An 11,181-nucleotide genomic window follows, 5' to 3' on the forward strand; every position below is an offset into this window, starting at 1 on the left:
ATTCATAGCATGCAAGCATTCATCCCCAAGTATGTATTATTATTATTATTATTGTTATTAATATGTTCATATAACAGTGGGGGTTTCACCAGCCTCTCTTCCGTAATTTATTTTATAATGTTGTATTTATCTATTTAATATTGAACAATTAAGGGCTTGAAGCGACCTTGTTGGTTTTATTTTTTAACTAAAACTGATCGTGGAGGTTGAACTTTTTCAAGAATGTAACTGACTTTCTTTATTGATGCTCTAAAGTCTCTCTTATCAAAATATCCTGTCTGAGTTGCTGGAAGGAGACGATGGTAAATCGTGGTGTTTCCTGTCTTTGTTAAGTAGACATTGACCTCAGAATCTCTGAATGACTGGATGCTTTGTTTAAACACTGATCAGCTGATGTAGCTCCTCTCTGCCGGCTGAAGCTCAGGACATTTTCATCTCGGTCTGCTTCAGGCGTCTGGACCACTTCAGCTTTTGACTGCAGACTTCAGCCTTTGATCACTTGCTGCGCGGACAAAGAGGCAAAAAGTAAAGTGCGAAGAAATCACTCGAATGATACCGGAAATGTTGTTGCCTACAAAATAAAAGCGCTGGCAGTTGACACCTCTTTGTTCAATTTACAACTCGAGCATGTGGCGAAATTGAAGTGATTACACTATATTTTGGAGGGTTTTAATGTGGTGAACAACCAACACACTATTATCGTTTAATGTGGGCTTGCACAGGCTTTTAGAGATTTTAACTGTCCTTAATGTGGCTTTCCTTTAGGATACACTGTATGTGGCTTTGAATGTGGATAATGTGTTGAGAAAATCGTCACTGTAACTTAATACATTGTTACCAAGATAGGATACATATTATAACATTTTGGTACAAGGTTGCTGTAAGACGTTTATTGTGTAAGTTTGAGCGGATATAGCACTTATTTTTCTAGTATGGCTAGCTTGACATGGGTGACAAAAGCAAGAGTGCGCTCCGCGGCACCCGCACATCCAGCAGACAGCAGGGTTAAAAAACCTGCTGACTAGAGAGAGGAGCAAACACCCAGAGGATCTACAAATATCAATATTAAAAATTAAGATTCAATTTAAACTTATATAAATAAGAAGACAAAATGGAAGATTTGAAAAAAGTATTTATCCACAGGTCTCCAGTCATTTTTGACTCCTGCCTACAGTGGAGCGGAACGTTTGGGCGCGTAATTGGACTTGTGCGTTGTTTCTGTGCTTGAAATGAAACAGGTCTACAATGAGTGTGGGTTTATATTAACTATGAGCGCGCATATTCTGGAGTGCAACTCCAGCGGCAACTTGACTCCAGCGGTGTCCGAGGCTGGGACTGTCCTCCCGGGCTACCTGGCCGTGATCTTATCGGTGCTCATGGTGACTCTGGTTGTCGTTGTGGTGGCTGGGAACGCGCTGGTCATCATGGCTTTTATTGTGGATAAATCCCTGAGAAATCAAAGCAACTACTTCTTTCTGAACCTTGCTATATCTGATTTCCTCGTGGGTGAGTTGGTGCCTCCTCTTCTTCTTTGTGTCTTCTCTGTCATGTTGCTCAAATGTGTCTCTTTCAAGTCTCTTGTTCCTCCCTATGAATGGAGAAACACTAAAAGGCTATTTCTGCACGCCCCAGACCCATTGTTATTTCCCTACAATATAATTACAGTGAGTCATTGTTGAGTGTATGTGACCTTGTCCTTTTTGCTTCATTCATGTGTTACATTACCATTAAATATTGCTTATATTTGTAGCATCCTAGTTTTATTTTTTAGCATTCACACCCCTCTTATTGTTCTGCTCTTATCTGCTGCATTAGATAAATTATACCCTTCACTGAAATCAAACAACCCAATGCAAGCTGCTCTTGTTTCTAAAATGTATAAAACCTCTGCATCTGTCTGGTAAAATGCAGCAAGCAGTAATCTTTGTTGTCACATGTACAGGGTCTCACATCCAGGCGGGTCTGGAGAGGTGTGAATGTTAATAGTATTGGTTGTGGGGGTGAATTATCATGCAGTGTGTGTGGTTGTTTCAGGTGCCTTCTGCATCCCAGTGTACATCCCGTACCACCTGACAGGCCGGTGGATGCTGGGTAAGGGGCTCTGCAAGGTGTGGCTGGTTATGGACTACCTGCTCTGCACCGCCTCAGTCTTCAACATTGTCCTCATTAGTTATGACCGTTTCCTGTCAGTCACACGAGCCGTAAGTACAGGCTGCAGAGGTGCTCATTACACACACACACACACACACACACACACACACACACACACACACACACACACACACACACACACACACACACACACACACACACACACACACACACACTCAGACATACTACCACAGTCAATTCTTAAATGTGTCACTCTCTCAGTTTGCTCTGCAGTAAGGAGTCATTGACATTCAAAGCTTTATCCTTTATAAGGTGTCAGTTTAAACACAGAGCTTGAGCTGTGGCAATTAGGTATGTAAATATCTTGGATTTAAACATTAGCATTCAACTCAGAAGTCCATAAGGACAAATATAGTGTGGCTAAAAGGGCACTCCATTTTACACACGAGGAAGAACTACTCAAGTGAGACAATTAAAACAGTTTAATAATATCTTGCTTTTCAACGTTTGAAAATATATGACATACTCGGTGCAATAATGGTTTGGGATTAACATGTTCTAGGAGGTATGGTGTCTGGAAGGATTGTGCAATTTAGAGGCAGTAAGAGTATAATGTGCTGAGGTAAATCATGGAAGAAGAAGAATCCATGGTTTTTGGAGCTTGGCTCATATTGAGACCAAAATTAGGATATCAGGCCCTCTCCTGTTGTTTAATCTGTCTCTTGTGACAAAAACATGTGAAAGTGAAATACTAAATAGCTGGTGTGCACCTTTACCAGCACAACCAGATATTGAATCAAAACATGATGTAGTATTCTGTTGACCCAGTATTAATACATAATTATAAAATTCTCCTCCCACAAATAAATCTCCGGACATGTTTTTTCCTAAATATTTCCATGGGGATCGTTTTGATAATGTTGCGCTTATTTTTAATTGACTATATTTGTGCGACGCCACATTGAGAGAAATGTTGTGGTTGTGTAGTTGCTTACTTAGTATGTATGTTAATAACACCTCTTTGCCTCTGACTGCTTTTTATCTCCTTTTGATTGATGGTTTGATCTCTACAGCTCAGTAGAATTTATTATTTATATGGTTATTCATTTTCAAATCGTAGAGAGCAGGATTCCTGTAATGTAAAATGGAAATGTGCGAGTCTTGCCTTATTGGAATGATACCGTGGGAAGATTCGATGTGGCTATCTTTTTCTTTTTTACTACCAAGGAAGCTGGTTTTTAAAGTTGCTTTCAAGCCAAGGTTGCAGCATCATTGTCTCATCGTGATATACCCAGCAGTTTCAACCTCCATTGAACTAATATGTAATTGTCAGAGGCAAAGAAAAGACAAAATAAAGAACCCCAATAAAAGAGCGAGATAGAGTTTAGACTGAGAGGAGAAGAAGTTAAATTGGAGCAAGTGTAAAGAGAATGAGCAAAGGGTGATGCCAAGGGAAAGTGGATTTTTGTGAGGAACCTGATGTCTCTTTCACACTCTTATGTTGCATCAGGGAATGTGGCTCTCTGCCTGACATCCCCTTTCTCTATTTGGCTTCAGTGACAGCAGAATGAGAGCCTCACGAGTGGGTATTTACTGCGTCTAAATATACAAACAGGGCTTCATTTGTAGAAGGTACTGAGAGCAGAAGCAAGTGCGTTTTTCATATGGGAACAGCTGTGGAATGTAACAAATAGCGTTATTGTGCAGCTCAGTTTATGTTCCTTGCTGTGAGTCACACTTGTGCCCCTCTTTTGACACAGGTTAAATACAGAGCACAGCGAAACATGACCCGCCAGGCTGTGTTCAAGATGCTGGCAGTATGGGTGTTGGCCTTCCTCCTCTACGGCCCTGCCATCATCTTCTGGGAGTCGATCGTCGGCCAGAGTGTCGTCCCCGCTCACGAGTGCCATGCCGAGTTCTATTACACCTGGTACTTCCTGCTCAGCGCTTCAACCTTTGAGTTCTTCACCCCCTTTGTGTCCGTGACTTTCTTCAACCTCAGCATTTACCTGAACATCCATCGCAGGACCAAGAGGGGATGCGCCTGTGTGGAGGACGAGGCCAAGGCGCAGAGGATCACTAAGAAGCACAGAGAAGGAGGAAGCTGGTCTGTGTTTTTTGTGAAGACTCGGAAGGTGTCCTGCAGTGAGCCTACTGCTATCTCTGCAGTTATAGAGGACGACGATGTCCTGTCACCTTCCTCCTGCGGGGAGCCCAATAACAGTCAAATATACCTGCAGAGGGAGAAGTTCTCTCCTAACAGAAAAAACTCCAGGCTCTTTCAGCACACAGCCTCTTGCATGGCACCCAGCCGAAGGACACAGGTATCTCGACTGTCTCGAGACAAAAAGATCGCCAAATCTTTGGCCATTATTGTTTGCATTTTTGCCATTTGCTGGGCTCCTTACACTCTACTAATGATTATTCGTGCCGCCTGTCACGGTGAATGTGTACGGTACTGGTACGAAATAACATTCTGGCTTCTGTGGCTAAACTCTGCCATCAACCCGTTTCTCTACCCACTGTGCCACAGCAGCTTTCGAAGGGCTTTCTCAAAGATACTGTGTCCCAAAAGACAATCAGTTCAGCCTCAGATTGAGGCTCAGTCTTGTTAGATGAACTCAATTGCACTTCCATGCTTTATAAATGCTGTAAATTTTGTTGGTCAAACACTGTAAAAATCCATATACTGTTCTTCCATCCAAAAGAAACCTTTTCTAAATAATATATGTATTTGTCAAAGTCATTTGTTCAAGGATTGTCACAGCATATCGGACAGCATTATGACAATTGAACCTTAACCCCGGAGATAATGAACTGCAGTTTTAATATTCACTGACAAACTCGGACAGAAAGAAGGAATATGGTTTAAGATCTCTCCGCACACAACTATTTATTTGCTCAATGCTGTGAAAAGATGAATGAAGAAGGGGATGACTGTAATTTAGTAATATTATACAAGAACTACTGTACAGCACTAGCAAGTTGTTTAATTATGGTCTGGCTGCTAAAATGCACTGTGCGTGATGTAGCTTTAGCCAACATCCAGTTTCTTACAGGGCTGCTGTGACAACAAAAAACTTCTTTTTAGATTTAAGAAAAATAGGATTTTGTGGTCTTTATAAAGTTTCATAATCTCTGCACATGAAACCCTTTCACCTAGTTTTAAGTATTTCGCAGAATGTAATCCTTCCCTCATGCAGCAATAGGATGTCAAAGTTGGAATGACCTGAAAAGAAGAAAATAACCTGTACTTGTTTACTGTGTGAACTTTTATCACGATAATGTTTTTTTTCATTTTTACTGAAAAGTGGGCTAAGGACAGAGGGAAATCAAGTGCCATCATCTGCCAACAATGAATCTGCACTGAATTAAAAAAAAATATGTGTTCTTGTTGATGTTAAAAATGTACAGCACTACAGTAAATGAGAACAAGCTAGATATTTGTGTGTTCTTAAAGTACAGTATTTATTCAGAGACTTGACTGGTTTATACCACCCTAACTACTTGACTACTTTGTATTTTGGTTATGAATGTGTGTTGCTGTAAGTAGCCAAAGAAAGAATAAAATGAAATCTGCCTGCAGGCTTTCTGACTGTACCTGTTATTGGTCGGCGTAGGAGGAAGTGGTTTTACATTTTGGGAAATACGCTTACAGTATACTGTATACGTACTTGCAAATAGTTAGATACGAATTCATACCACATTCATGTATGTATTTTAAATATATAGCTACTACCAGAAGCTGGTTAGCTTAGCTTAGCATACAGGCCCAAACTGTTGGGCTTGGATCTATCTGGTGGGAAAAGAAGATGGATTGAACAGAGGCAAAGATCAAAGATGTGAGTTGAAAATGGATACACTTTCCTATTTTTTGAATAGACACAGACAGAAGAACAAAATATACTTGATGGGAACAAAAGAAAGAACAGTGATTTTAAGATAACGTCTGTACAGTCTATATTTCACCTTTTGGGCTGCACGAATAGTAGGGCAGTCAAATGACCTTATTTCACAAACTGTGGGAATACTGTCTTGAAGTGTTTTTTGACAGGTGAGATGTTTGTAATTCTTTCTGGGTCCTGTGATAAGACGATGATAAGATAACGCTGAGATGAGCCGGGTCAGGCATGAGTGGGTGGAGAGGAATCTTGTTGTGTTTTGTGTGAATGATAGCTGTTATTTGTGCCGATACACACCGGGCACATTACTGTTAAACAAAGAAAGAAACTCCCTTCAACTATAAAGGAACACTGGCGTTGCCTGAAAAATAGAAGTTCCCTTGAATGCTCTTGACACTACAGGGAAAATAAGGCGTCTGGTTGTGAAGACTGCTGTCAGGCATTTATTATCTGATAACAAGTGCAAGATAAAAGGCGTGACAGTGCTTTGACCCTTTGTTACATTTTTCCAGCACCCATGAACAGAAACAAAATATGTCCGGAAAAAGCCTCCTCAGGGATTTAAAGATAGCCCGGAAATAACAGTATAGCTCTGTGCAGTGGGAATACTGTGGGACGTTTTACTTGAGAGTAAAAACAGACCCTTGGAGATCGTTGAACCATGCTGTAGCAAATCCTGGAGTTGAGATAAAATTCATACCAACTGTATAATTATAATATATAATTTATAGCTTTGTGAAGCACCTTGAGATGACGTTGTCTTTAAAGTGTGCTATATAAATCAAATGTATTATTATTATTATTATTATAAAAATGCCTTTTAATTTGACTTCTTCCCTTCGTCATAATGTTTTGAAATTCAAGTAAAGTAATAAATACTCCTACAATAGCAGTGATGTGAAGCATGCAGCGTGTGTAAATTGTTTAGATGTAGAGTTCATAGGTTCAGAGTTGTGCCATTTTAAAAGCAACACATGCAGAAGATCCTTCAAAGCATTGAGTGATTTCTTTGACGTCTGTTTGCAACATCTCAGTTAAATCTTGGAACAGCTCCCACCATCATGTTTTCCATCTCTACTCCTTCTGACTGTGGATATAATACACCACATTGAGTGTCTTTTGTTTTAACAAAGACCTTCCTCTTGAGACTACATACAGAAACAGAGAGGGCTCTTGAGGATACTAAGATTATCCTATCTGTTGTTCACTGACCCCATTTTAATAAAAGTCGTTTAAATGCAGCAATTTCTGTGGGTGAGAATGCACATTTTGTGCCTGTGAAAAGGTTTTCCCTAAACAGATCTGAAATGTTTGATTACACATGAGACACGACTGTCATACGTGCTTTTCAAAATCCATGTCAGAATGGAAATAGACTTCTGAGTCAAGGAGTGCAAGTGACTCTCCCCCACCCACTCCCCCCTCCAAAACGGGTGACAAAGTCAATTTAGAGGCATTTCTTAAAAGGTCAGCAAGAGATGAGATGAATAGACTGTGGTGTGACCTGTGCAGAGACGCAGGTGGACTTGCAAATAGAAAACAAATTGCTCAGCGCGAGTATTGACATTATTTCAGTGTGCTGCGGGAGACTTAAAACCAATGTTCACAGCCTTTCAAAAAGAAAATTGGAAGCGGTTCACATCCTCCTGGTTTAGGTTTGAATTCCTCTGGGATACAAATACGGTGACAGTATTATGATGTAAAGACAGTAAATATCTGGTGAGCACTAAACATAGATGAGGTCCTTGAGGACTGGAGAGTTAATACACAGACCTCTGGCTTTCTTCTGTGAGATGAGAGATTCAAATGACAACGTGTGTTTTCAAGATGATAAGCTTCATGCATTCACACATACTTGGAGAACACAAGAAATGCACTCATGGGCATTTATTAATGGGAATTGGTTTTGAAACAGCGTGTAGCTCTCTTTCTTGTGGTACAATTGAATATTCAGAGTCATCATGATCTGTTTAGGATGTATAACTGAGAGTAATGTTGAGCCTGTTAAGGAAAATAAAAAAGATTTATTTTTAGCCAGGAGTTTATTTCCCAATTATTTTGTTCTGCACATTCTACAGAGCCTTCAGAACAAAGAACAAAAACATATCCTGGCACCCATTTATGTAATTATCGACTCTTATACAAACAGTGTGGTGCAGTTTCTTCATCCTAAAAAACAAAACTCATTGAGGTTGAAAAATACATCAAACTTCTCTGCCAGAGCTCTCAATCTATAATTAATACAGACGCCTGTATATACACTGTATGTAATTATGTCCTTCAAGTCTCTACAAACGTTTATCCCATCGACTTCACATTGCCAAGTGTACTGCTGATGACCCAAGGAAGCACACTGTTTAGTGTGAAGCTTTTAGGATGAGTGGTTCTCGAGAAAGCTACAAGCAGCAGTACCGGAGGCCAAGCATTTAACCGAATGTGTTATGCACTAGCCGGAATGCCCTAATCATGCTAATTGCCTTCAGAGAAACTGTCTGCTGAATACCTTTACCATAGGGGTCAATCAAACACAACTTTCCCCATCATTAATTTTACAATTTCTATTTACTGTGTTAATTTCTACAAACCACTTACGAGGTAAAATTGCAGCTCATGACTCAGGGAAAGTGTAAACTAGTGTTTCTCAAACTCAACCTTTGAGCTACATTTTTATCCTTTTCAGTAAACATGCAGATCCTGTCCACCAGCCAGGGGCTTTCTGCTGTTATCAGTGAAGTAGTGTCAGGCGTCAGAGGGACAGACAGAGAAAACACACAGATGGGAAACATCCTAATTATCTTTCCCATGACACTGGTGGGCAGATTCTTAGAAACATTTGTTGCTGGTCATGAGCCCTCAGCTCATGTGGCTTTTTCACATTTTCATTATGTTAAAACGAGAGTGTACAGTGATGCTAGCAGACCTTTGAGGCAGCTTTTGAAGAGGATATCCTTTTGGGTTAGCTGTGGCTCTGAAGAGGTTGAGCAGGTCATCTATTAATCATGAGGTAAATGGTTCGATTTCTTCACTACTCCTGTCTGGCAGGCAAAGTTTCTTTGAGCGAGAAACTAAACCGCAAGCTGCTGCCCATAAAAAAGTAAGCATGTTTTAAGTAGAGGGGATATTAAAGGAATCACAACAGTATTATAATTCATTCTTTGTAAACAAATACATGGTGTCATTAGGATTTATTCTCTGGGCTTGAATGTCCAAATATCAATTTTTTAAAGCATTTCCTCCAATAGTTGCTGTGAAGTTTCAGTCTGCAGCGAAGTGGTAGACCAATAGACTGACACTGTCATCCAAAAAAGAATAAGATACATTTGTGCATTTTCTGACCTTCAGCCATGACAGTTGATGCAGATTAATTGTTGCCCATTCATCTAGTCAAGATATTACTTAAATGTTTCCAGTATGATGACCTTTCCTGGTAATTGAATACAATTGGCTACACTGGAAAAGTACTGCCCAAGACAGAATACAAAGCTATCCATCTGACTTGGAAAGTCAAATGGTGGCATTAATGGTGGCCAGGCTTTCAGCCCAAAACCTTTGACAGGATAGAGGCGGGCTCTATGTTCCTGGCTCAACACATTTTTGTTAATGAATGCAACTTGTTGTTTATGCCAACTTCTGTTTGAAATAAAGGATGCAAAGCAATTAAAAAGGCTACATAAGTGTATTTAAAGTGGAGCTTTGTAGTACCTGTAGTTCTTTTTTATTTATCCTCAAAATGTCACTGCTCCCTTTCAGCAGCATCTAATTCATACAGTTTTATAAAGCACCTGTCGGAGTCCGGAGGCTGAAACACTACAGACCGAACATTTCTTTTCAGACAAGCGATTCAAACTACTTCAACTACTCGCCTATCAAATGGGTTTTCTAAAGGGCTACACTAAACTAAATGTTGCATTATTAAGCTAAACCTCAATTTCCCCCAAAAATACGATTTCCAGGAACCTCATTACCTGCTACCTAGAACATTAGGTTTTCCACCTCTGTTATCTCCTTCAGAGTCTGGAACTCCTGGGATTTTGCCTTTTTATTGAAAGTCATCCTATTAGTCAGTAGACAGTTTTCAGAGGATAAGGTGCAATGGGTAATTTTGATTTGAGAGCTGAAGCAAGCCGATCCTATAATGTAATATGAATGCTCTCTGTTCTCTGTTTCAGAGAGATCCTCTTCTAAAATGTAGACTAAAGCATCCAGGGCCACATATTTATGAATACTAAAATAATGAGAACGATCAGGTTGCCAAGAACTGGATTTGTCACACAAAGCCTGACGGTATAATATAAAGCATTTTTACGCTTCTTCTTTCAGTTTGACCATTCAACATGAAAGATAGTACAGAGCACAATCTCTGCTCTTCTGTGCTATTGATTTTCTGTATGCAAGTCATCCAAACAACAAAGAGATTTGACATCTTGATTGGACAACCTGTTATCTTTTGTAATGGTGCAGATCGAGAGCCTTCTGTTCCATTTGATTAATATCTGAATCATGTGTTTGCTGCACCCACAGTGCACTGCTCACACTGTGGATTCACTAGCAATACTGATTTTCTGTTGTGTTCAAGTTTAAGGTTAGAACTGTATGACAGATGATGTGCGGGCAAGGATATGAGAACTACCTGGCAACAATATATTTTATTGTCTTACATTGTTGTTTTCATTTATAGTGTTATAGTGTGTGCTTATCTTCCACCCGCGAACCTTTGTCCTCGTGTTTGGTCCTTCTGTGATGCAATTTGACTGTAAATGTTTTTATAAGTGCCATAGCAATTATTATTATGACAGTCATGACAACATGAAGCATTGTTGTTGAGATAAGTGTTATAATAAATGGCTTGACCATTTAACTTATTCTAAAAACAGCAACCAAATTTCAGTCAAAATGATTTATTTTTAAATACCGACTATAAGAGGTTCACACAGGGCTTTACATTTTCAATCAAAAGCTTAGGGCACTGATTAAATATGTGATTATATGTCAGATTATCCAAAAAGTGTCCTGCCAGTGGCTGGGTCCACATCTAAAAGCCTGGTTTTTATGCTTCTGACTCATTTTCCTGCACAGAAATGAGCAAACAAGGATTAAGGACACTTAAAGTGAACCTGATGTTTTTGTGCCCTACATTAACTTGTCACTTGTGTCACTCACCTGTCAC

General features: G+C 39.7%; 1 protein-coding gene across 1 annotated transcript; it reads left to right on the forward strand.

Annotated features, from left to right (window-relative positions):
* The first annotated feature begins 862 nt into the window (after positions 1–862).
* Positions 863–5,687, forward strand: LOC117495163 (histamine H3 receptor). The gene is made up of 3 exons (XM_034146282.1): positions 863–1,506; positions 2,035–2,201; positions 3,873–5,687. Exons 1-3 carry the CDS (start codon positions 1,230–1,232, stop codon positions 4,725–4,727), a joined length of 1,299 nt encoding a protein of 432 aa, XP_034002173.1. The 5' UTR covers positions 863–1,229; the 3' UTR covers positions 4,728–5,687.
* Positions 5,688–11,181: the final 5,494 nt, after the last annotated feature.

Source organism: Trematomus bernacchii, unplaced genomic scaffold (assembly GCF_902827165.1).
Source record: "Trematomus bernacchii unplaced genomic scaffold, fTreBer1.1, whole genome shotgun sequence".
Classification (NCBI taxonomy): Eukaryota; Metazoa; Chordata; class Actinopteri; order Perciformes; family Nototheniidae; genus Trematomus; species Trematomus bernacchii.